Genomic DNA, 26,261 nt, shown 5'->3' with positions numbered 1-26,261 from the left:
CCACCAACAACTGTTTTGTCAGTTATAAAAGATATATTTCCCAGACTTTAGTAAGAATTTATCTACAAGTAAAGGAAGTGGCATAGGCTTTAAAATACACCCCTGTGGCACCTCCCCCTGGATTTCTGTTTATTTGTTTGCTTGAAGCCAATCTACACATTAAGATCCATCAGATCTATCATGTTATATTTTTTATGCAGTTTGAGAAAGTTTCTGCACTGCTTATGTAAATAAAGAACAAAAACCTATACAGTTAACGATGACATTTAAACAGTATTTGGTAGTGGCTTGGACTACATGCATGTATTCTACACACACACACACACACACAAATTAGACATCTCGAATGCTAATTTATTCTTACATGCTAATTTATTCTCTCAGCTAATGGCTAATCATACTGCTAAACATAAACATATAAATATAAAAAGTAACTACACATATATATAACATATACACAATATCTTCTTTACCCCCAAATAATCAACAGCTGAGATGTTTCACGATTTCAGATAGCGGCTCTGATTTTAGAAAATAAAAAGCTAATATAATATGCTAACATGTGAAAGAAGTGCACAGCCTCCAGTTTAGCACTGTCGTCAAACACTCTTCACATTCCTGCTCAGTAAATCTAGATTTCGATGATTTTATATGATACAACGCTAAAATTGGAGCTTGGCTGATGGCTTAGCAATATTAGCATCGTAGATGTAGTAGAAAACTAAAGAACAAACAACTTCTCTTATTAGATAGATTTGGTGTAAAGAAGAAATCTGTGTAGATTGAATTCCAGGTGGTTCACACTCGTGCGCTCTCTCACACACAGACACACACATAAAAAAAGTAAGTAATGGGAGGAATGTTGCCACCACGGCAGGTCTTCTCCATGGCCTGACATGCACTACGTGACATGCTGGTTGGTGATTGGTGGCTGGTGGCTGGTAGGCAGGGTAAACAGGGTGTGCTTTCTTGCATGCGGTGCAGGTTTTTTGTTAAATATGAGAGTGAGTGAGTGAGTGAGTGAGTATATGTGTGAGTGAGTGTGTATATGTGTGTGAGCTGAAATTTGGTTGGTTTTACCTGCCTGCCAGGGTGGTGTGTGTGACTCATGGCCTGGGGGGCACTGCTGTGTGTGGACTTCTCCTCCTCTGATCTCTGAGTTTGGGAGATAAGCACTCACCCTCCTCCTCTACCTCTTCCTCCTCTTCCTCATCCTCTCCCTCACGCTCGGTCCCCGGTTTAGGTGAGTGAGTAACAAGGCGGGAGCGCTGGAGAGCCGTGGTGTAGTCCGGAGGCCTCCTGGTGGTGTGCGTCGTCCCCTCTGTCACCTCGGAGATGGACAGAGCCGTGTAGCCTGGAGGAGTGGGAGGGGGGTCGCGGTATCGTCCGTCTTTACGTACTGCAGGGAAAAACGGAAGACAAGTGGTGAGTGAATGATAACAGGTCATCATCGACTTCCCCGAATCAATGCAGAAATCGTCAGACACTCCTAATTAAACCATCGTTTGGCTCATTAATTCCATTGGTCCTTATTAATACCTGGTTAAAGTTAAAGTTAATATTATCATATAAATCACTCCTAATATACAACTCCACCTTCAAACTCTAAGCCACGCCCCCAGCCAAAGCCTCATACTACTGGCACTCCAATGTGACCTCTATTTGTCAATTTTTATAGATCATAAGAGGTCATAAACCATGAGAACAAGCTCATTTGAGAAAATACATCCATGAATATAAGTAAATGTCTGACTGAAACATGTGGTTAGCAGAATATTTTTGGATGGTAAGAACGTATATTTACATTTGGCAGAAGCTCTTATCCAAAGCAACTTACAATTTAGCTCACTTTTTTATACTGAGCAAGGGTTAAGGGCCTTGCTCAGGGGCCCTGGGACGAACTTGGTGGACCTGGGATTCGAACTCAACATTCCGATCAGTAGCCCAAAGTCTTAACCATTAAGCTACCACATGTCTTGGCCGATCAACACTTTGAAAAGTGATGAAGCGAGTGTGTGTCTTACTCAGGTTGCTCTTGGTCGTGCCGGCGGTGATGGGAGACGGCCGGCGACTCTGTTGTTTAGACTCCTCTGATCCTGTAGAAGTGATGCTGCAGGTGTCAGGGTCGGTACCCACATCTTTACCTCCTCGCCGCTTGATAGTTCCCGTATCCCCCTCTGACTCATCTCCCCAGCACGCTGCCGATGAGGATGAACATGATGAGGTTGACGCCCAGCTGCCTCGTCCGGCCCACAGCCCCGCCCCCTCAGCCAGCGCTTCCCAGCTCCTGCCTTGCTGCATGGCTTGGATGCTGTCGTGTGAGCCGCTTGAGCAGGACGTCCAGCTGCCCCGTCCCGAATCCGCAGCGTCCAAGGATACGCGGTCGCCTTGCTCCTGACTTAACTCCTCTGAACTTGGGGAGGATGGCATGGCAGTGCCGGCGTACATACCACGCCAGTCCTGCACCGATGAGTACGAGCTGATGGAGAGGATAATTATGTGATTAATAACAACATACAATTAAGTGCAAACGTTTGTATCCTCCAATTTTTTCAAGTTCTGCTCACCCTAGACTGTACTGGTCCGGATCAGCTGTGGCCCTACGTTCAAGCCGGTGACCTCCATGACCAGCGGTGTGTCCGTCGCTGACTCCATGCGCGTAGCGGAGACGACGCTCGTCCTGGCCCATGTCCAGAGAAGAAGTGCTGACCAGACTGGATCGAGATGAGATCTCACTGTGGCCTGAGTCTGACAGGTTATCACTCGCTCTTCCTAATCCTGCACAACAAATCAGAAACCTCTGAGTCAAACTCCTTACAAAGCAAAACAGTCAAGTTTTAATATCTTCGTGAAACAGAGTGAGATTTTCAGTCTGTGATTATTTTCCCCCTAATCAGATTTGCAATCGAAGCGAAAATGATGCAGCACCTTCACCAGAAGGTGATTCAGAAAGAGCGGCCGAGTCCCTTGGCTTTCAGAAGTAGACTAATCGATAAAGCATCGGGTTTCATTAGCGGCTCGATCTCTCTGAACGCAGCAGGAGCTTATACAGGACATCTGCCTAGATATCTCAACGTTGCTCGAACCTTTGCTTTCAGCACAATGTTAACATTAGTTTACCAAATTTCAATTCTATGTTCTAGTCATATAAGCATTATATTAGTTAAGCCTCTCAACACGGAGTAAAGCCCCTCTTCGGATTCACACGACCGGGTCGGTAAGGATCCCTTTTAAAGAATGTAGAATATTCTAGCATCATGTATATGGATGTTTTGCCACAAGATGGCAGAATGTTCTAGTAAGCGATATGTCGGATTCATGATGTTTTGTGAACACCAGGGGGTGCTATGTATATGCAGAAAACTAACGTCACAGTACAGCAGTAGGACATGTGCTGGTGAGTTGCCACCAAGGGGCAGCAAAAGCACACACACACTACACACACACACACACACACACACACACACACACAACACAAAGTTCCAAAGGTTGGAGTACACTAAACCATTTTATACACTACATACTTGTGCTACATATAACAATCAAATTTTGTGTGTGTGTGTGTGTGTGTGTGTGTGGTGATAGTCTCTCCTGGTCTTACCTTTCTTTGGGGAGCTGCGAGGAGATGTAGGAGGAGACGAAGTACTGGACACAGCATCTTCTGTCTGCTTCCTGTGTCTCTCAGCTGCCTCCTCCGACAGAGACAGAATCTTCTTCAGGGACTGTGGGGAATTTGTGCCTGTGGGCAGAATTTCTGATCAATAACAGCCACAATTTCACCCAACACCAGCGTACAGTTTAGCAGTGTGCATCTACAGGGCTAATGTGAACAGGAGAGTGAGAAATTGCATTCTTAAAAACAAACCACAGAAATAATTTGCCTATTAAAATATGCATTTTTCTTCCATGTACACAACTTTTTTTTTCAGACAGCAGATAATAATAATAATAATAATTATTATTATTATCATTGTTATTATAATATAATTATATATTTAATATTTCGAGCTTGTATATTATGCCTTTCCTGGAAAATCAAAAGCCTCCAGAGACAAAGAAATTTATACAACCAACATATCAAACAAGTTCCACTGTTCACATACACCTTAAATTTTTAAAATATTCTCCTTTAACTCACTATAAGTCTAAAACTTGTGATATACTGTCCTATTTGTTTGTGTCGCTTAGTTACCGTGTATGTATTGCGATATACCTCAAGGCTCAATTCTGGGCCATTTATTATTCATCGTTTGCATGATTTTACTAACAAGTGTAACAAATAAACAATTTTTTTTTCTCCAGTACATTCATCTAAGACATTTTCTGGTTTGTAATATTACATTACAAAGCAATATATTTAATATGTTGTACCCTAGGTAGGAAGCTTATTTAGTGGATTAGAATTGGTAGCTATTTGACATTAGGACCGCCCTTGTACCAGAGGAGCAATGTGTATAACTAGGAAATTTTTCTCAAATTAGAAATGGACAACTGACCACCACACCTGAATCTCATTCACAATCATGCCAAGAACCATGCTTATTACCACCCTATAGTTAAGGGGTTACAAAATTCACTGTAATAACTGTATATGATAGAATAATGGAGAAAAAATGGCAGCATTTATCTTCCAATGCATTCAAACTGTATACTGTTTAAAGTGTTTATATTAGGATTATTAACCCAATATGTCAAGCATGTGCGAGGCTTACCAAATGGAGGCAGATCTTTGACAGGCACCTTCTTGCGGGATGGGTAGAGGGCGACGGTGGGCACCTGCAAGGCCTGGTTGGATTTCTGTAGCTGCTGGCGTGGGTGCAGAGCGGCCCTCGCTACCACGGGGGAGGTGTCCGGCCTCTTCCTGTCCCCTGAGCTCTTAGGCACTGTGATAGGGACATGAGGTTAGGAAGAGCTAATGCAGATGCACAGGTGACTGTTTAACACCGTGTGGTGGTCAAGTGGTCATGGTTTTAATATAAAAATAGTGGCTCACGTGTACTTATGGAGGGTTCGCACTGTATAGACAGAGTCTGCAGGCTCTCCTCATTGGTCTCCAGTGTGAGGTTAGACAGGTACTGCTTGACCTTGCGTGCCATTTGTGCATCCTCATACAGCTTCTTGGCGTTGAGGAAGGAACTCCGCCTTACACGCTTCTTATGTCCGCCCGTCTGAGTCACATCCAGTACGGCTGCGTTGGCGCTGCCCTGGCTCAGTGACCTACATACACACACACACACACACCACACAGGAGTGAGGATGGCTGTGGGGGTGTTTAATTCACACTGCTCTCAGACACAGACATGCAGAAAGTCACATTCCTTGCATTCTTAGAAACATTCCATGCATTTTGCAACTCAGCCAATCAGGCGAAAGGAAAAAGAAGAGACAGGGTTTTTTTTTTTTTTTTAGACTGAATGGGGTGGGGTTAGGGTATAATAGATGGCAACTGAAAAGTTTCCAGTATCCAAAGATACGTATCTATATCTGGATGTATAGTTAAATTTACCTAAGGAGTCCTTTGATTTAATAACAACAAAACCAAAAAATCTCTTCTTTTTATTCCTATTGCAATATTATTTAGGAAACTGCACCCTATTCAGTACGATATTTTGGATGTTCTGCTTTTTTGCAGTTATATCTGAAAGCCCAGTGATGAATAGGTGCTCATGCAATCCCACAATGCATTGCCATTTGTCATGAATAGGGAGTAGGGCATCAGGGTCTTTCTTTTGCCCACAAAACTTTCTCATGCCTTCAGTCTGTGTAAAAGAGGTGTGGCCTCTGTCTATCTGATATAATAAAGAGGATGTGGCTTCTGTCTATCAGATTTAGTAAAGGGGGCGTGGCCTCTGTCTATCAGATTTAGTAAAAGGGGTGTGACCATTTTCTATCAGGTTTAGTAAAGGGGGTATGAACACTGTCTATCAAATTTAGTAAAGGGGTGTGGCCTCTGTCAGTCAGATTTAATAAATAGGGCTGAGCCTCTGTCTACTGGATTTAGGAAAGGGGGTGTGGCCTCTGTCTATCAGACTTACTAAAGGAGGTATGGCATCTGTGCATGTCAATCACAATGAATGAGGTGTGGTCTCTCTACTTGTCTTTCAAATAAAAGGAGATCTCTCGACCTGTCAGTCCCACTGAAGGAGTCTCAATAAAATAGGGTTGTTCTCTCTGCCTGTAAGTCTTATTAAGGAAGGCATGGTCTCTGTGCTTTGGAGGAGTGGCTTCTGGGCGTGTCAGACCCACAGAAAGCTGCATGCCCGCACCCATTGATATTATTACAATTGTTATTCCACAAACAAAACAGTTCTAAATCCTACTGTATCTGTTCATTGATCATATGTTAAAATAAGTCACACAAAATCGTGAACTTAAAACAAACCAGCAAACTCGCACAGCACTGAAAACAAAACCTGGTAAAACATGCGGCTGTGGTGAGTAGTGCAGCTGGAGGTTAAACGTGTTAGAACACATCACTTTTGCTGAGGTGGATCACATCATTATTCTGAAATAAATGGACGATAATGAGCTGATATAATCATGCAGAATGGTGTAGTCATGTTTATGCAGAATTAGTTCATGTTTAAAATAAGGGTGAGTTTATTTCGATGACCCAGACGAGCAAAAGTGACTGCATCACACTCTAAGATGACCTCGTCAGAGAGGGAGGCACATTCAAACAAAAGTACCAAAAATATATATGAACAAAAGGAAACGGTGAGGAAGCAGCTGAAATTAAAGATGAGAAGGGAGGAGTGCGTGAGAGCAAGGAGGCATGGGGCCAAGGGGTCACCAAGAGGTCACCAGACTTACCCCAAACTCCTCCACTTCTTCTTCCTGTAAGGGACAGCCATGAACAGTGATGGGGTGGGGGGTGGGGGGCAGAGGAGTTGAGAGAAATTGATAGACCAAGAAGAAGAGAGAGGGAAGGAAAAAAAAGACAAAGAGAGGGAGATATGCTTAGATGACAAGAAAGAGACAAAGAGTACCAAGGTGAGCAGCACCAAAGGCCCACAGAGACACATTTATTCCATGATACAACAACAAACACACATATACAGAAACATCAGCAGCCAATCAGAAACCTCGAGTGGAAGCCTGTGTGTGAATGCGTGACGCTCTACATCCAGCATACATACAGGTGTGCTCAAAGTGCACTAGAAGCTCTTCGGTGAAGTGCAGCCTCGAGTGAGGACAGGACCGGACGCATCTTTCGTGACGCAGGTTCTGTACAAACACACTCACCTGGTGCGGAACATGAGAGCGGGGTCCATGTTGACGGCTGCCATCCGACCCACGTGTCTGATCTCTTTGGCGATCATACGCAGCTTCTCAAAATTCACCAAGCCATCCACTTTTGAATCGTTGCCTAAAGAAAGGCAGAAGGGTTTCAAGCTCGAATGATGCTCTTCACATCAAGCAATGCGAAACAGGAAGTTGAGAACTTTTGCATATCAGGCCCTTTCATGTGTCTTGCACCAGGACTGTATCCTAATAATATTTACCCTCATGGAGGAAAGTGAGGTCTTTTTTGATAACTGGGAAGAGAGGGATAATTGGAGGCTGCAGGTTCTGGCTGTTGAGAACATTTCGGTACTTGGCCATGTTTCTGGACGGGTCAAACAGGTCCTGCAGGTCACTGAAGAGCTTCTCGTACTTGCTAGGAAGTTTCTCCCAAGTTCCTCGCAGTCTGGACACCGGTGCCAGATTTAGACCACTGAAAAACATGGATGGATGATTTATAGTTACACTTTGAAGTCTACTGATGAAGCAATATTATAACACTTGATAATCAACTTAAAATCGTAGATATTTGAGCAAGGTTTCGTTCTTCTTTTCTCACCTGATGATAGCGAACATAGAGTTGAAGTTCTTGCACTCGCGGCAGTGCAGAGCGATCTTGATGAAATGTTTGATGATCTTCATGCGCTTCAGCTGGTTGGGTTCTCTCAGCACTTCAGTGGCCACCCAGAAAGTCTCTCGGTTTATGGACTCTTCGAAAAGCTTGAGGCTGGAAGGTCCGGGCGAGCGTAACCGCAACTTGAAGAGGTCATCGATGTACTCTGTGGGTTCGATGGCGCAGAACAGCTCGAAGGCACGCATGGAGAGCTGTGTGGCCACTTCCACCGTGCTTAGCTGCAACAAGCTGATCTGACTCTCCCTCAAAAGCTCCTGGGCGTCTTCGTCCGAGCACAACGTCTCCGTTTCCATGTTGCTCTTCAGGTAGTACCTTCAAATTTGGAGATAGATGTGTATGATTTGCAATTCAGTGTGTTTCCTGATACAGTATCATCACACTTATAGTACTTACATGCATGGTGCATTATACATTTCAACTTTAAAACTTTTTTATCTGCTCAGTTCTGTGAATATATTATTTTTTACATGATAACCTCCCATAAAACTAAATGTGACGTACAACCTCTCTTTAATAGTTAACAGGTGGGGTTGTTTATGGGTGGGGCTTGGCGTTGTATAGTTGGGGGCCTTGCTCAAGAGCCCATTGGTGGCAGCTTGGCAATGCTGTGGCTTTAACCCCAATCTTCCCATCAACAACCCAGAGCCTTAACCTCACGAGCTACTTTTACTACTTTATGTTCTGCATGTGATTAACCTGAGGTCATACCTGCCGCTGAGCTGGATTCTGTCGGCCAGTTTGGAGAGCTGTTCAGGAAGCCGCCGCTGCTTGATCACACCCTCGGGTGTGACGGACACTTCGCACAGTGAATAAGCTTCAGGGGCGGCGGTCAGAGCAAACTCCCGGATGGCCTGAGCCACGACCTCCTTGGCCGTCGTGTCCTTGCTGATCATGATGTAACGACTCTGCTGATCAGCCTTGAAGACACGCAGCACCTGGTCCGACATGTCTGAGGAGAAGCATGCGGAGAACCAAATTACATTCTGCTAAGAGTTTATCCAAACTGAATACAGGGACAGATGTGTTGCACGCCATAATCATCATTCCCTTCCCTTTTCATTACAACCACACAAAAAGCAAATCAAATAAAAGAATCTGCAATTTTACTCCGGAATCTGGAGTTGATTTTATCCCAACACTGCCGTCAGCAAGCAAAGGCTTTAAGTCCGAAAAATCAATTTGGAATAAAGAGCGTATTGTATGAGTCATGGCTGATTTAACCAGATTAATGGGTCACTAAACTGGAATGCAAACAACCGAATCAATGGTTCAGGCTTTATGCAAACAGCATTCGCATGTGCAGTGTTCAGATTAAAGCAACAGTACAGTTTAGGAAAGCAAGAAGAGATTGTTTGCTAAAAGCGACCATTAGTTACCATTATGCGCCGGTGACATGACAGAGACTGATTATTAACACCGCAAGCATTCTTTGGCATCCCTTTAAGAAGCCAACACCAAATTTGGCAGAAAGAAATGACAGGGAATCATCAATCAAATGAAAAAATTACGGAAAGCGAATCAAACACCCTGGAACAGGAAAATCATGGAAAGACCAGAGAACGATTACTGATCATCTAGAGACACTGAAAAACCACTCAGAATGATGTACTCACTGTTAGGGACCGGTTCTGAAAAGAGGAAATTTTGTAAACATTTTTGGAAAACTCCTAAAATGTGAAATGAATTTTTGAAACATATTTTCTTCATCGCGTTAAAATGACTTTCACTTCCAGCTGTTACCTGGCTGGTTGTTGAAGTCGAGTATACGATGATGAGACTGCAGCAAGTCAGGGTTACTGGATGATAAGTTTCCACTGACTGGAAGAGCAGGAGGTATCTGTTTCGACTGCTTCATTCCGACGATGCTGTCGTCCTGGGATTGGCCTACACCCACATCACTGCAAGAACACACCACAGTGGTTAGACATGTTGCTAGGTCATGCTGTATATAACATACACTTATTCTGTATATATATTTCCACACTGACTTGTATGGCTTGGGCGGTAGAATACTGGTCAAAGTCTTGTCGAAGATCTTCTTCAGCTTGTTCCTCCCACCCACTGTGTTGGCCTTGGCTTTCTTGCTTGCTTTCTCCAGACCCATCACCTGCTCCACATCCACAGCCAGGTCTGGGATGGAGTAACGGCTTGCTTTCTTAATATCCCCGATCTTGGGAATGTGTGGAGCACCGTTCTTCCTGTCCAGCTCTTCCTCGTGATCAGGTTCTTGGTCATGCTCAGGTCGAGCCAGAAGTTCCTTAAACACTGAAAGAAGACGGTGGCTGAATTATGACTGCTCAGAGACTACATGTTTATTACACTTACACAGAATGCTGATCTTGGATGAGTTTTTACTTAATGAAGCTAGAATGATTAAGGATTGGCTCTTCTCATTTCTTTCTCGAATGCTGTCCAGGTTCTTGGCTTACCTAAGAGATTTGTTTTCACAGTAATAGACAGATGTGTATTGTTGCGCAGGATCTCATTTGCTTTGGACAGCTGGACGTTCTCAAAGTTCTGCCCATTTACCTCCAGAATCTAAGAAAACACAGAGAAAATGATTGTAGTGTTTTCAACAGATTTGTATTAAATTACATTAGATCCAAGACTCTGAGGACTGACCACAACTGTGTGTGTGTGTGTGTGTAAATGTGGACCAGGGCTGCATATGTATGAGGGCCGAAGCACGTCCTTTGTGGCTCATAGAGACAGTACATGTATAATGTATGTATAATGCATAATAGATGTTAATGTGTGTACTGTACACAAGGTTTGCTGGATCTCCTGAGGAAATGAGAGGCAAAGGAAGGCCAAAGTGTTCTTGCTTAACATCCAAGTCACACTTTCAGCTTATAGGGTTTTACAGTAAGTACCACAGTCACCTGAGGCAATCATTTCATATTAAAACAAGCATAAGGCTTTTTTTTTTTTTTGACACATATACATTATAGCACAAGAAGATTATTAGGCTTGGGCCTTGGGTTTGAAGCCCCACCATTGTGATTTGTAATCCAGAGCATTAACCTGTTTTTATTGAGGGGGAAAAAACAAACATTTAATATATTTCTTATAGTCATCACTAAATACTATGAAAAAATGTATAAAGGTTAGATATTAACAGCATTTGGCAAATGCCCTTATACAGAGTGACTTACATTTTATACAGCTGAGCAATTAAGGGTTAAAGGCCTTGTTCAGGGGCAGCAGTGGCAGCTTGGTGGATCTGGGACTCACAACCTTCCTATCAGTAGTCCAATGCCTTAACTATGGGTAGAACTACTATCACGTCTTTGAACTGCCGTTGCATCAGTCAGCTTTCAGCAGGAAGGAATTAATTCTAAGTATATAATATACACAAAAACTACACTGACCTATTAGTTCCTCAAGAGCTCTTGGATGCTTTCTAGAAAGGACATCATCATCAGTTACATTATTTTCTGTCCAGTATCACCCAAATGAGGATGAAGTTCCATTCTGAGCCTGGTTCCTCTCAAGGTTTCTTCCTCATATCATGTCAGGGAGTTTTTTCCCATGCGACCGTCACCTCAGGCTTGCTCATTAGGGATAAATAGTAACTTAACTATACAAATAAATTGAATTAACCATTAAGCTACGATATCCCCTAGTTAGCACATCTAAAAGTGTCTTGTGCTGCACTGATATTTAACATCCTCACAGAAGTACCTGATCTCCACGTTTGAGGCCTGCTTCTGCAGCTTTGCTGCCCGGCTCCACGTTCTCAATGAAGATGCGGAAGCCTTTCTCCGAGCCACCGAGCAGGCTGAAGGCCAGAGGAGCCTCACGTGACGGCTTAGTCAGAGTCACCACCCGCAGCTTGGCTTTGGCAGCACAAGCTATGTTTAACAGTCTTAAGTGGCCAAACATTTTCTGTTTCATCACACAAGCAAAGAGATTATAGAAGGTTAGGACCAGCATTGTTCAAAAAATATTTAAAATAAATGAATGAATAAATAAATACCGACCTCCCTCTCTAGATTGTTCTCAAACTCTTCGAGAAAGTGCGTCATTTCAGGGTCGCCTTCAAAGTCATTGAAGTGATTGTTCACCCACAGCAAGACTACCCGTGTAACCTAGGAACATCAAGTTAGAATTAAAAGTTTAATTCAACAGACCATTTTTATTTTTATTAGTAGAAATTAAGTACGTCATTTTTTGTGGCGATTAAATGTCACTTTGGACTTGCCACTTCATGTAGCTACTTTTTAACATATTTTTTGTTTTAAATTGATTTTTTTATTTTAAAAAAAATATTTTTTATCCAATAAAATGTACTTTTTAATATTTTCAATCACTTTTTCATTTTTACTTTTTTAATAAATTCAACTTTTCGTTTTTTTTCAGGAAAACACACATATATACCGTATGTAATCGTGCCAATAGTTTTGGAGCTGACGTTATACATAAATGTGCAAAATGTTCTCTCACACTATCAGGAAATTTCCTGATGTGTGTGTGTGTGTGTGTGTGTGATGTGTAGCTATTGACCTTGTCCCTGAGGCTGGGGTCATGGAACCACTCCAGCAGTTTCCTGCCCACCACCATGGGGCTGGACAGGAAGGTGCGGTAGGTGAGAAGGAAGTCCTCGATGTAGGTGGGGTCCACCACTGAGTGCTCCTCCACCAAATGCATGGTCAGACGCTCTGTCGTGCCCTGCGGAATGGACAAACTATTAGCTTTGCTAATTTATACGTGTAATGTGGATGGTTTCAATGACCTTTCCTTGGTCCAGACTGACTTAAACATCATTGTGCTCCGTTCAGCAGATTTTTATGCTCAGGAATCGATTAGGGCGTGTGTGTTCGATACACATCCATGTAATTCAGTCGAAACTCTGTCAATCGCACCATTAAGCACCGAATCCCGCAGGTTAACAGAACAAATCCGCCTCATTAAAGTAAATAACACTCTCAAAGTCATTTAAAGTAAAGTTTATCAATGTATAATGCTCTCTTCACACAGCGTTAAATTTACATGAGCTAATTCCTTCCTTCCTGTCATGTTGCTTCCCATGGGGATTGCACAAATTTCTGTCCCATCTGGACAGACAACTTAAAGTGATTTCTGATCACTGACGCTATTTTATTGCCTAGATATCTCACATATGCACATGAAACACGGGAAGAAAAGCGGGATGCTGAAGGCTGATTAGGGGCTCTATTACCTCAGGTATATGTGAATATAGGCAATTATAGTATGTTTAACTTTTTAATAATTATTATTTTTATTATTAGAAATTAATCAAGTGGACTTGCCACTTCATGTAGCTAACTTTTTTGTGTTTTTTATATTTAAAATTATTATTTATATGTATGTTTTCTCATTCTGAAATGCATTCTAAACATTTTTAATATATAACATTCTAAAATTACACGGTATACAGTTAACATCTTAATAAACACCTTGAAAAGTGATTTTAGAATAAAACCTGAATTGAACTTTTAAATAAAATGGTTTACCAACAACTGAATTTCAACCAACGTACCATAACCACAAAAACATTGTCGTGTAAATGAATTAATATCTGCATTTATTTAATTATCAAGGTTTATCTCAGAGGAGACACAAAAAATTTCAGCCCGATAAAGTAAATCCGGTCTGAATAGGGTTTGTTTATTCTAACAATACCCCCCTTCCCTTTTGTTTTAAAGGTGAAACAACAACTCACAAACGTTGTCAGATTCTCACCTTGATGACGATGTGTCCTTTTCTGGTGCCGGTGCGATCGAGCTCACGATGTTCTTTGACCATGACGATCTCTCCTTCCTCCTCCACCTTCTGCATGTTCTTCTCCACCTGGTTCAGGATACAGCAGTAGTCCTGCTGCGCTATACACACAAACTGAGAAAAAGCAAAACATAGCAGTATTCATTAAATGAGAACATCTCTCTTCATTTCCAGTAGCTAAACACGACAATAACTGAAACTGATACAATTTTACAGACAAAAAACCATGGCTGTTCATTTTAAAGCAGTGATATCTACTATATAGAGCTAGAATTTCTACGCTAGCAGAAATAAATCGCACGTCTCGGTCTCCACGGAGCCGCAGCAATATATATGAGAGCAGAATTAGGCTTGTAAACCGTACAACTAAACTGTGTTCAGGCAGAAAAACCTTCCTGTGAGCAATTTTACGGTTGCTAAAAATAGCACGACATTTATGATTCTTTAACAGCTTTAATAAACTGCTGATTTTTACCTGATAACCTTTTAAAAAGGTTTTCTGGGTGAAAAAAAAGAAGGAAAATATACCACCATTTATATTTATAAACAAAACATTATATAATGTTTGTTAAAAAGTGTTTTTTTTATATCTACTTATAATTTTTTTATAATACCCTTTTTTATTTTTATATATTTAAATAATGTATCTATAATAGTGTTTTTATACCTATTTAAATAATTTATTTATAATAGTATTTATTTCTATAACTGATTTATAGTAGTCTATATCTATAATTTATCTACAGTGCTTTTTATCTATATAATTTATTAGTTTTATTATTAGTTTTATTTTATTGCCTTTTTATATCTATTTATATAATTTATCTACAATATTGTTTTCATACCTATTTCTCTAACTTATTTAAAATAGCCTTTTTTAATCTAATTATATAATTGATCTAAAACAGTGTTTTATATCTATATAATTTATTTAAAAGTTTTTTTTTTATATCTCTTTATATAATTAATCTATAATACTGTTTTATATCTATTTATAGAATTTATTTAAAATAGTCTTTTTTTATATCTATTTATATAATTTATTTAAAATAGTCTTCTTTGTAAATACCTATTTCTATCCTGTTACAGTAATACTTGAAAACTTCAGCTTTAAGGCTAGATTCACAGATATATTTTTTCGCATGTGTAAAGTCTGCGTCTTCTGTATACTTCACTTCCTCTAGATGATTTTTTTTGAATGATTATTATTTGAATAACGTGTTATTTAATGACTTACAAAATTCAAAACATGATTCATTTAAATCTTAATCAAAGTACGACGTTAAAACAGTCTCGAACCGTCCAGCTCGGAGCTGTTAAGAGGAGACGTGAAGATGTGACCTTGTTTTTGATGTTTTAGAGATATGAAGAAGAATATTAAAAAAAAAAAAAAAAAAAAAAGATATTAGAGAATTTAGGGGAGAAAGCATCGATCAAAACTGGAAGAAACAAAGAGTGAAAAATTAGAGGGAATAAAAACAAAAAAATATATAGCGCAAGTCATAAAAGGAAAAAGGATTTGCATTAAAAATGTGTTTTATTTTACAGTAAGGGTGCACAAACTTTTGCACTCGACTGTACTTCAATAGTTTTTATGACACAGACTGTCAACATTCTCAGTCTGGGTTTGTTTTCAAGAAAAAAAATTGAAATTGCTGCATCGGTGCTGCTGATGACACATAAATGTGATGATGAGTCCGCTGGACTGAAACGCTGCCAAAGTTTATATTATTGCCAAATTCTGTCGAATTCACTGCCATTATATAAACACTCATTATTTTAATGCATCATAAAAGAAGCTATTATAAGAACTAAATGGAATTGGGAAAAAGACAATGGAGACTCTCTCGGGCTGTGTGGAATTTATTATTTTCTCTCTCTGTTCTTTTTTCTGGATTCTGCACGGCATGGTTTATTTATATATCATCTTTTGCAAACTCAAAAGCCCAAGGTCTTGCCCATGGTCTCACCTGACAGTCGTCCACCTTGGTCTTCATCACTCCCTTCATGAACTCCTTCTCCATAGTGGGCGAGACGCCGAAGCTGTTGCCCATGCAGAGGATCTCGGTGCGGCCATCGGGGTACGTCACCTCCACCGAACCGTTCAGGATCACAGACCACGAGTCCAGCTGAAAACATTCACATCCAGTCATTTTATCTGCACTATAAATGTCACAATGTTATACCAACGTTGCCTTCAGCACGCGTTCAAAAGCTAGGTGATTTTTCGGGCGTTTTTTTGTTGACAGATTGGTGGTGTGGGCGGTCTGTTCTATTTTTAGCCCAAGCTTAGTGGCACGACTTCCTGTGAGGAGCCTTGACCTAGAACGCTTGGCTTGGGTCAGTTCTTTGTAAGCAGCCATAGAGTTTACTTACGCTTCGTATTGGGAATATTGGTCATATTTTTGGGCGGCTGGAACGGATTATGTGCATTTACATTATTTCTTATGGGAAAATTTTAAAGTAGTAGCATAAAGTAGTAGTGGGATTACACTATGATTAAATTTAAATACAATTAATTAAATAGGGGAGTGAAATAAAATAAAAAAGTAAAACAAAAATGGTCAGCTGGACTGACCTCCTCGCCGTCGTTAAGGACGATGGTTCCTGCTCGCTCCACGACAGCGAACACCATGACTGCACACAGCTCCCTTCTCACCGACATGGTCATGTTAGCAAAGGCTGGAAGCTGGTGCATGAACTCCAGCAGTTGCTCTGTGGATCAGGGCGAGACAGAAGGAAGACAAGTTACAAAAAACTATTCGAGCGAGAGAGAGAGAGAGAGACAGAGAGGGAGAGAGAGATCTTTCTTTAGAATCATTGTGTATATAGTGTCTATATATTTATATTTATGTAAAAGTTGGCATCATTTTTCTCTCTGTTTGAATTTTTTATTATTTTGTATTTTAAGTAACAGAGAGAGAGAGAGATAGAGAGAGAAAGAAACTGACAGGAATATAAAAAGACAGAAAAAGGGAGACACAGAGAAAGACAAGGAAAAAAGATAGATAGATAGATAGAGAGAGAGAGAGAGAGAGAGAGAGAGAGAGAGAGAGAGGAGAAACAGAAAGAAACATTTCTGGAGGCGTTGGTGCAATACTTATGCATCAAGTTCACTGTCACACAAGATCCATGAAGAAAAAATAAATAATTTAGAATTCATTTTCTTTTTCGTATCGCTGTTTACTGCCTCATCAGGAAATAAGACATGGTCACTTTCTTTCTATCACTTATTACATACTTGATATATATATAAATAAAAATAAAGTTTGTATCAAGCTGGTGTGACAGAGCTGGGAAAAGGGGGGAATAGTGGGGTGGGGGTGGAGGAGTGTGTGTATGTGTGTGTGTGTGTGGCGCCCCCTTCCTGCCCGAGGCGTGTCTGGGTGCTGGCTGGTTTGTGTTAAAGTGTCAGCGTGAAGCAGCGGCCTGCAAATCAAAGTTTAATGCGCTCGGGGAAGCCCTGTCGCGCAGCTGACCTAGAAAAAAAATATCACCCCACCCCCCATCACGAACCACCACCACCCACTGTCCTCAGTCCACCATCACATGAACCTGCTTCACGTTTCCTTCCACGTCACTTAGCTCTCACATTTCTCTCTTTCTCTTGTCATGCGTTTTATTCACGAGTGGGCGTGTCTCACCGATGTCATCATCCGTGCGGTCCATGGGGTCTTTCTCCAGGCAGTCACGGACGATGTCCCGGCTCATGAGCGGATCGGAGGCGCGTTCGATGTCTTCCTCATCGTCGTCCTCTTCGGAGTCGACGGCGGTCTCGGGAAGGCCACTCAGGTCCATGTCGCCTGGCTCACTCTCTGTGGCCTAGAGGTCAAACAGCAGCACACAGTGTCACTGACCATGTCTAGAAAATAATCTGAAAAGTGCAGGATATCTGATTTTGCAAAGAATAATCAATACAGTGGGTTACATGCATTTCAGTAATCGGATAATGGGAAGACTGAAATGATGAAATACAGGCAATAAGCAAGAACACTATCGATCGTACAGTATCTCTATCATACGATGCTGAATGTAGATCATACAGATGTAGAAAAAAGACTGTATGTGTAAATATATGTGGTGAATTAACACAATCAACAGATTTCAGATTTCATGAAGTCTGATTAGAACTTTAAGCCAATATAACCCAATGTTCTGAGAACTGACAAAATTGGTTTTACATGCTCACAGAAGAAGGAGGAAAAAATATCAAGAGCAGAACCCTTACTGGTTTTGTAAATTCTGTATTAAAGAATAACTTGGAGGCAAAAAATTCTAAGATCCAAGAGATACATCACAAAACACTGCAATAAAGCAAATATAAGAAAATAGACGTAAGGATGGATAAGAGAAGGATGGGTGGATGGAAGGATGACCTAGAATCCTAAAACCTAAGATCCTAGAGTATCATCAAAAAACACTGCAATAAAACCAATATAAGATAAGAAATTAAATGGATGGATGGATGGATGGATGGATGGATGGATATCCTGGAAGCCTAAAAACTAAGATCAAAGAGTAGTATAAAAAATACCAATATAAAATAAGAAACTTGATGGATCGCTTGATAGATGGATGGAGGGATGGATGACATAGAAGCATAGATCCAAGAGTAGTACCAAAAACCACTGCTATAAAACCAATATAAGAAATTGGATGGATCAATGGATGGATGGATGGATGGATGGATGGATATCCTGGAAGCCTAAAAACATCCAGAAAGATCCAGAAGTTGCACAAAAAAACACTGAATTGAAGTAAATATAAGAGAAGGATGGGTAGATGGCTGAAAGGATGGGTGGATGGAAGGATGACCTAGAATCCTAAAAACTAAGATCCAAGAATATTATCAAAAACCAATACAAAAAGAAAAACAAATATAAGATAAGAAATTAGTTGGATGGATGGATGGATGGATGGATGGATGGATGGAAGCCTCAAAAACTAAGGTCCAGAAGTTGCATAAAAACACTGCAATGAAGTGAATATAAGATAAGAAAATAAATGAATGGATGACCTTGAAGCCTTAAAACTAAGATCAAAACGTAGTATAAAAAACACTGCAGTGAACACAATATAAAATAAGAAACTGGATGGAAGGATGGATGGAAGGACATACTTTCTGAAAGCCTAAAGATCCAGGAGTAGCATAAAAACACTGACATTAATATAAGATAAGAAGATGGATGGATGGATGGATGGATGGATGGATGGACGTTGTGGGAGCCTAAAACCTAAAATCAAGTAGTTGCATTAAAAACTGACAGACGAATTAATGGAATTTTTAAGAACAACATAAAAGCCTAAAAACTAGGATCCAGTAGCAGCATACTATGATTAACTACTATGATGAACTAAAATAAAATGAAAATAAAAGTCCAAATAAAAACGTAAACAGGCAAGCAAACAACCAACCAACCGAATTAAAATACAACAGCAACAAATGAAAAATAGTTTAACTTAAAAAGCCTAAAAATAGAAAACCCACCATCACTGGACGACCAAGTACAGAGAACAATCCAGCATAAAATACTCGTCTTCAGAGCTCACATAAAACCTATTCATCAGTTCCATAACAACAACTACACAAAGACGGTCAAGCAGGTCACGTCTGACACCTCCGAGGGCGAGAGACTCCTCGAGACATCAGCAAGGAGAAGAGAGGAGCAAGAAAACAAGCGTCACCTGCTTCAAAAGACCTCGCTGCCATCAGTGGCTAATTCTGCATGCAGGTAAGCGCAGGCCGCCGCCTACCTCGCTCACTTCACAGACTATTATAACAAAAGAGCTGTGTATCACGCATTAGCCATTACAGGGTGAGACGGCCCACGAGGAACGACTCTCACCTGCCTCAGAGGTGCTTTTCGCCTAATGGAGAACACCCACGATGCACTCTGGGTGAAACGTCTGCAAAAATCCACTCCCGTCATCATCCTCAACCTCATCCTCATCCTCACAATGCCTGAGTCTGAACAAGCTGAATTTTTTAAGTCCTGTCGCATGTCACTTCTAATAAACTAACATCCAAATGACTCATCAAATATTCACACACTACAGCATGAAGAACCACTCAGAATCCAGCTGGACCTGAGTGGGTGGGGTTTTTCTCTATGGGGTGGAGTCAGTGAGGGTGGGGTGAAGAGAAAGGCTCTCACAGTGGTGCATGCTTGTTTAGTGCTTAATAAAGCCATATCATAAATCAGGATTCGGAGTTGTGTAATTTGAAATGATCCTCCAAATGATTTTGTAACTTTTTTTGACCTTGTGGTGAAGGTAAGAGGTCAACTATGGCTGGATCCTGCACAGATTTTGCCATCACAATGTCTAAATCTCAATGAGCGGTCTTCAATCATCATGTCTGTACAATCCCTAGATGTTTACATTTATTTTGTATTATTTTTAAATATTTGTGTTTATTTTTGCTTGTCATTGTTTTTTTCATCTTAATAATTTCTCTCTCTTAATATTTATCCATTTTAATCTATTTTTAACATTTTTTTCTTTTAAAAATATTTCTCTGTATTTATCCATAGTTTGTTTATTTATTTATTTATTTATACATTTGTTATTCATTCATTTCATTTTATTATTTTTATTTATTTATTGGGTGATTTATTTTTTAATTATTTTTTAAGTTATTTCTTATTTATTTTTACTTTTTAAAATATATAATATTAATTTGCACGCTAATATAATTCTAATATCTTGATAAAATCAAAACGAAGGCCATTTTCAAAATGTTTCTGTTGTCAAATATTTTTATAAGTATTTAATTAATTTATTTATTTTTCATTCATTCATTCATTTCATTTTATTATTTTTTATTATTTATTGTCCAATTTATTTATTTAATTCCATTTCTTTATTTCTTAATTTATTTATTTATTTATTTTTTAAATATAATATTAATTCACGTGTTAATATAATCCAAGCATCTTGATAAAATCAAAATGAAGGCCATTTTCTGACTTTTTCTGTTTTTTGTTTTTTTTTTTGTTAAAATCACACAGTTTGTTAAATATGGAAAAAAATATTATCTTAAAAATTCTATATTTTTTTTCAGGCTTGAACTACTCCAAATTTATATACTATTTACTGGCATTTTATTATATTTATTAACAAAAGTATTATTGCATTAATATAAGAGAAAAGCTCTATTCATAATAATGACATTATAACTCAACTTATATTCAGGAACCCTTTATGGTGTTATGTAATTCCTTGGACCATGAATAGCAACAATTCCAGCACATACTGTTTAGCTACACAAACAGACCACATCAGGACACTGGATTTATTCAATTTATGTTCCCTGCTGATTTCAGCCAAGGTGTAAATCGACAATCATGAGTGATGTACGTTAAGCAGCTGGAGAGATGTTTTGCCTTGGAAACCATTAAGAGCTAATCAGGGAAGATGCTGGCGGTCGCTGTAAATCCCTGCCTCGCCGATAAACGGGCCAATCTATTTCTCAGCCGCTGAGTGCAATCCGCAGCGCTGTTTGGACGGCTCAGATGAGCGTGAAGTGATCATTAATAATTCAGACGGCTATTCTTGGATCAATGCTTTCAAGCCTCTCTGAAGAACTTGTGTAATGATTTATTTAAATGCAAAAAAGGCAGCCATGTTGCTAGCGCCGCTGAGAATGAGGGCCATTTTTTAGGCTGAGCCTCAAAGCACTATGGGATACCGTCAGGAAGACAACATAAGCATGCAGCTGTCTGGATGCTTTACAACTGAATCAGCTAAGGATGTCTAATCTAGAAAACTCTGTGTTAGAGATCTTAATCCGGGTGCCAAAACCTTAGTCTCCTTAGAGACTGAGGTTCATGTGGGCAGGAACAGTGAGAAACAAGGCAAGTAGGAATGAGGTGCAGTAAGGAGTGCAGAAAAAAGGGGTGTGGAGTGTCAGGGGTTCATTAGATAAGGAGGGAAGAAGGTGTTAGGAGTCTGGAGTGCAGTGGGGAGTGTGAGGAGGGCAGTGGGGAGGTGAGGTAAGGAGGTGTGGGAGTCAGGAGTGCAGTAGGGGAGCAAGGGAAGAAGGTGTGGAACGTGAGGGGTGCAGTAGGGAGTGTCAGGAGTGCAGTGGGGGGTGAGGTAAGGAGGTGTTTGAGTCAAGAGTGCAGTGGAGATGAGGAAAAGAGGGGTGGGAGTAAGGAGTGCAGTATGATGTGTCAGGTGTGCATTTGGGGTAAAAGTAGGGGATGTGGGTGTAAGGAGTGTAGTAGGGGGTAAAAACAAGAGGTTTCAGAGTAAGAAGTGCTGTAGCTAGTGTAAGAAGTACACTGCATGTAAGGGTAGGAGATGTGGGAGTAAGGAGTGTATTGAGGGGTGATAGTAGAGGGTGGGTAAAGAAGTAAGGAGTGCAGTAGGTAGTGTTCTAGAAGTGCAGTAAAAAGTGATAGTGTGGGAGTCAGGAGTGCAGTGGGGGGTGTTAGGTGGGTGTGCAGTGGGGGTGAGCATAGATGGTGTGAGAGCAAGTAGTGCAGTAGTGGGTGAGGGTAGAAAGTGTGAGAGTAAGGAGTGCATTAGGGTGTATTATGAGTGAAGTGGGGGTGAGGGTAGGAAGTGTGAGAGTAAGGAGTGCAGTAGGGAGTGTTAGAAATGCAGTGGGGGTGAGAGTAAGGAGTGTAGAAGAGAGTGTCAGTATGTAGTAGGCTTGAGGGAAGGAGTAATAGTATGGAGGTGTAAGGAAGAGGCTCCCTTTACTATAACATCTCACAGCCACTAACAAGACTTCAATAGATGACCATCAGGCCAAGACCACAGAATTCACACACACACACACACATGCACACACCATTCTAATCCATGAGGACATCACAAATGTACTCAGTAAATCAATTAAGCAGCAGAGCAAACACAAAGCCAAACACAATTAATCAGAGCTGGAGAAGCCTCACAGACACACACATATGGATAGTTACACATGGGTCAGCTCTCTTTAAACAAGACAACTGGATTCGATAGCACATCACAGCTCATGGGGTCATTCCAGGAAGAACAATATTTAAATGATAAATATTGACCGTGAGAAGTAAGTACCCACAATCACACAGGCTCGTATTCAAAAGCAAGGATTGTTCAGCAAAAATAATTTAGGAAATGGAGATGGAGGTGGTTATGGAGTGTGTAAGGGTTCTTTCAGATCTGAAAAGGGTTGCAAGATGTCTCCAAGGAGGAGCTGGTGCTACCTGGTAGATGTCGGACAGGCTGCTGCTCCCGGAGTCACTGGTGATGCTACATCCTGAGAGGCTGGAGGAGACGTGGGTCACCTGGGGGTGGATCCCGTCAGCCAGGTGTAGCCTGCTGAAGTCCGCTGGTAGCTGGAGGAGGAGCCAACAAACAAGGAGAGTTGTTATTATTTTTTTATTTTATTTTTTTTTACATTAAACATAACTATAAAAAGTATGACCCGTCATTTTAGAATAAAAATTAGTAATTTCTGCCAAAATGCTTTAGTACAAGAACAATAAAACACTTGCTGTTATTGGAAAATAATCACCTTCAGGTTCTTAAGCACAACTCTGCTAATAAGGCTATTTGTGGTTTATCCTAGCTTGAGCTAGCAAATGTCATGTGCACAGTATGATAAAGGTTAGCTAAATACCATGCTATAAAAATTTAACATACACACATGTCTAACAGGGCTTTAAACATTAACCTGCAAAACGAACCACCGAAAAACCGAGATGCTAAAGACGTATGAAGCATTACTCTAAGAGTCTGGAAAGCAAAAAGCGAGCCCTTAGATTCAGTTCTCTCAGACAGTGTCTAAGCTCCAACAAGAGCAGGCAGCGTGTTAAACAACATCCTGCACCTCACAGACACTCCAGCTACAAGCACAAAATGTCAACCAGGCCTGCAGTCACTTCTCATCTAGGCTTCCTCATCTCACCACCAAGCCCTCAGTAAACAGGATTCATGGCTAACACTGCTGTCGGTTAAATCAGTGTGTGTTGGCGGCTTTTGACAAATCTACAAGTCGGCCCATTTTATCCGCAACATAGAGCATTGCGCTAGACTGTGTTGATTTTAGAGCTTTTTTTTAGGATTGTAAGCGGTCAAAATTGTCTGATGCTACCAGAATAGCCAGTTGCTGACACTGGTTACTGGTCTTATACAACCGCTAATCAGGAAAGCTGCATTTTAAGGGAAATCTAGGGAACGGAAAAAGACTTTATACACTGCTACATGAGCATGCTAAGCTGTGATGCTAACCCAATCTGAGGTTACAAATGCTATGACACTAACTGATACACGGTGCTAAAGAAGCTGTACTGTTAAACTCAGTAAGAGGTGTTAATGTGGGCTGTGGAATTACAAGAAAGAAACCAAAAAGATGATTTAACAAAGGCTATGGTGCTAATTAAGGAAGCTGAGGTAATAAAATGGATGCTGTAAAGTTAAAAAAAAAAAAAAAGGGTTATGGCACTAAAATGAATTAGGTAACAAAGGCTAGGTTGCTAACTGAAGGTGAGATAAACACTGTGGTGTTCAATGAGCAAGCTGAAGTAACAAAGGTTATGGCACCAAATCAAGCTGAAGTAACAAAGGCTATAGTGCTAACTCATGCTGACGTAACGAAGGATATGATGCTTTGTGCACAAGCTGAGGTAACAAAGCTGTGGTGCTAACAGAAGCTGAGGTAACAAAGCTGTGGTGCTAACAGAAGCTGAGGTAACAAAGCTGTGGTGCTAACAGAAGCTGAGGTAACAAATGCTATGGAGCTGACGAGAGTTGAGGTAACAAATGCTATGGCTCTAATTAAGCAAGCTGAGGAATCAAAGACTAGGGTGCTAACTAAGCAAGTCAAACTAATGGAAGCTGTCGTGCTAAAACAATCAGAGGTAACGATGGATATGGCGCTAACTGAGGTAATAAATGCTATGGCGCTAACTGAGTGAGCTTAGGTAATGAAAGCTGTATCCTTTGATGCTAAAAAAAAATGCTGTTTATGTGCAGTATTCCTCAAATGATTTAAACTTGGCTTAGCCAAGGAGAAGAAAACAGATGTTTAAGTGCATTTTTCCCCCTCAGTGTGATTTGCAGTGCATGAAAGAAAGAAGTTCATTATTAGCATGTGCTAATAAGGTAATTACTAAAAAAAACAAAAAAACAAACTGCACTAGGCTGGGGATTTATCCGTCTGTCCCTTGAAGACAAACCCCTTGTGTGTGTTGACCCTGTGTACATATCTAAAGCAGAGCTGTAGGAACAAAAAAACCTCTACGGCATCTCAACACAAAGAACAGTGTTGACAATGGAACTCAGATAAGAGCCCCAGAACCAATTTCAGCTAATCTCCGAAAGCAGCACCTCAGACTTCTGGCTCCATTCCTGTCTTAGGGTATCTGTGAGTGAAATAGGCTTTTTTTTTTTTTAAGATGCTATTGGATGTCTTCAGTCAGCTGAGTATAGCTTTCATATAAAATGCATCTGACCTAATTTCCGCCCCTCTAATCGTAGACATGCCGGAAATGCAGCCGATCCTCCTGGGAGATATCCGAGAGAGGAAACAATCTCCAGGCTCGGCAGATACAGAGACCTTGAGCTAGATACTGAAGCTGGGCGTGCAGCAAAGAAAAGCTTCTGGAAAGGTTGAAATCTGTGAAGAGTTCATTGATGGCTGTTCATGGTTTTTACATAGGAGGACTAACATAAAATATCAGTACCAGTATCAACACATGTACATTTCTGGCATTTGGCAGATGCCCTTATCCAGAACGACTTACATTTTTATCTCATTTCACAAAACTGAGCAATTAGGGGTTAAGGGCCTTGTTCTGGGACCCATGGTGGACTGGGATTCAAACTTACAACCTTCCAATCAGTAGTCCAACACCTTAACCACTAAGCTACCACATGCTCTACCTGTACCTTAATGGTTCATTAGGGATAATGAACATACTGGGTTCGTTATGTGTTTTCTTCTATGGGGGTCTTCTGAAAGGTTCTTTGCATAGTTCTGATGGTCATTCTACTTGTCCTGTCCTGATAGGGAAACAACTTGTGGTACAACCTTCACAGATTCCACCAGTAGGACAAGCTCAGGAACTCCTTATTCAGCTACAGATTTAGATAATTTTTCCTTACAACAGATCTTTGCCCTACCTGAAGCTTATGGAAATGTGTGAGCTATATCATGGCTCAACCTTTGGAGCAGTTACTGCTAATGCAAGGTAAGCACATCAATCTACATATTTAACCACAGCTTTCTCCCAAGTCCAAAACCAGAGCCACTTGTGACCTCTACAGCACCACACCTGATACACAACCCTGAAGTTCATGCCTGCTTCTAGACTTCTGGTAATGTGAATGAAGCGGCAGTTGCTACTCAACGGATGAGTATAATATAGATAGACGTTTTCAAAAGGTGTCTCTTTGTTGGAGGATGGAACTGATTTGCACATGGATTTCACAGATCCTTCCTGGAGGAATTTCATTTGCACCAAGAGGTGTTATAGCAGTGTTTTAATTACACCACTGACAACCTCCATAGCCTTCACTTGGAAACAAGTGGGAAAAGATCTAACAGAAGTGTGACATTTCTTAAAATTACTTTGTCGCCATGTGCTACAAAGTTCTTCAAACCAGC

General features: G+C 40.6%; 1 protein-coding gene across 12 annotated transcripts in view; it reads right to left on the bottom strand.

Moving 5' to 3' along the window:
- The window catches only part of rapgef2b (Rap guanine nucleotide exchange factor 2b), a 118,734-nt gene that overhangs the window by 3,952 nt on the left and 88,521 nt on the right, over positions 1-26,261 (bottom strand). For 5 of the 12 annotated variants that reach the window (XM_058396704.1, XM_058396695.1, XM_058396698.1 and 2 more), the window contains 23 exons: positions 22,858-22,989; positions 17,308-17,485; positions 16,242-16,378; positions 15,634-15,792; positions 13,625-13,777; positions 12,425-12,589; positions 11,902-12,009; positions 11,603-11,806; positions 10,348-10,456; positions 9,907-10,183; positions 9,659-9,816; positions 9,532-9,546; positions 8,627-8,867; positions 7,844-8,230; positions 7,506-7,717; positions 7,246-7,369; positions 6,814-6,837; positions 4,994-5,217; positions 4,713-4,883; positions 3,602-3,739; positions 2,568-2,778; positions 2,025-2,479; positions 1,081-1,399 (listed from right to left, as the gene is read on the bottom strand). In XM_058396704.1, the coding sequence (XP_058252687.1) occupies positions 1,107-1,399; positions 2,025-2,479; positions 2,568-2,778; positions 3,602-3,739; positions 4,713-4,883; positions 4,994-5,217; positions 6,814-6,837; positions 7,246-7,369; positions 7,506-7,717; positions 7,844-8,230; positions 8,627-8,867; positions 9,532-9,546; positions 9,659-9,816; positions 9,907-10,183; positions 10,348-10,456; positions 11,603-11,806; positions 11,902-12,009; positions 12,425-12,589; positions 13,625-13,777; positions 15,634-15,792; positions 16,242-16,378; positions 17,308-17,485; positions 22,858-22,989 (4,275 nt within the window). In that variant the 3' untranslated portion in view covers positions 1,081-1,106. The remainder of the gene's footprint in view (positions 1-1,080; positions 1,400-2,024; positions 2,480-2,567; positions 2,779-3,601; positions 3,740-4,712; positions 4,884-4,993; positions 5,218-6,813; positions 6,838-7,245; positions 7,370-7,505; positions 7,718-7,843; positions 8,231-8,626; positions 8,868-9,531; positions 9,547-9,658; positions 9,817-9,906; positions 10,184-10,347; positions 10,457-11,602; positions 11,807-11,901; positions 12,010-12,424; positions 12,590-13,624; positions 13,778-15,633; positions 15,793-16,241; positions 16,379-17,307; positions 17,486-22,857; positions 22,990-26,261) is intronic. The other 7 variants (XM_058396705.1, XM_058396697.1, XM_058396700.1 and 4 more) reach the window with 5 other exon arrangements.

The sequence above is a fragment of the Hemibagrus wyckioides genome, linkage group LG08, assembly GCF_019097595.1.
Source record: "Hemibagrus wyckioides isolate EC202008001 linkage group LG08, SWU_Hwy_1.0, whole genome shotgun sequence".
In the NCBI taxonomy this organism is placed as follows: domain Eukaryota; kingdom Metazoa; phylum Chordata; class Actinopteri; order Siluriformes; family Bagridae; genus Hemibagrus; species Hemibagrus wyckioides.
The sequence above is the reverse complement of the archived record's forward strand: the minus strand, read 5'-3'. Positions and strand labels throughout refer to the sequence as shown.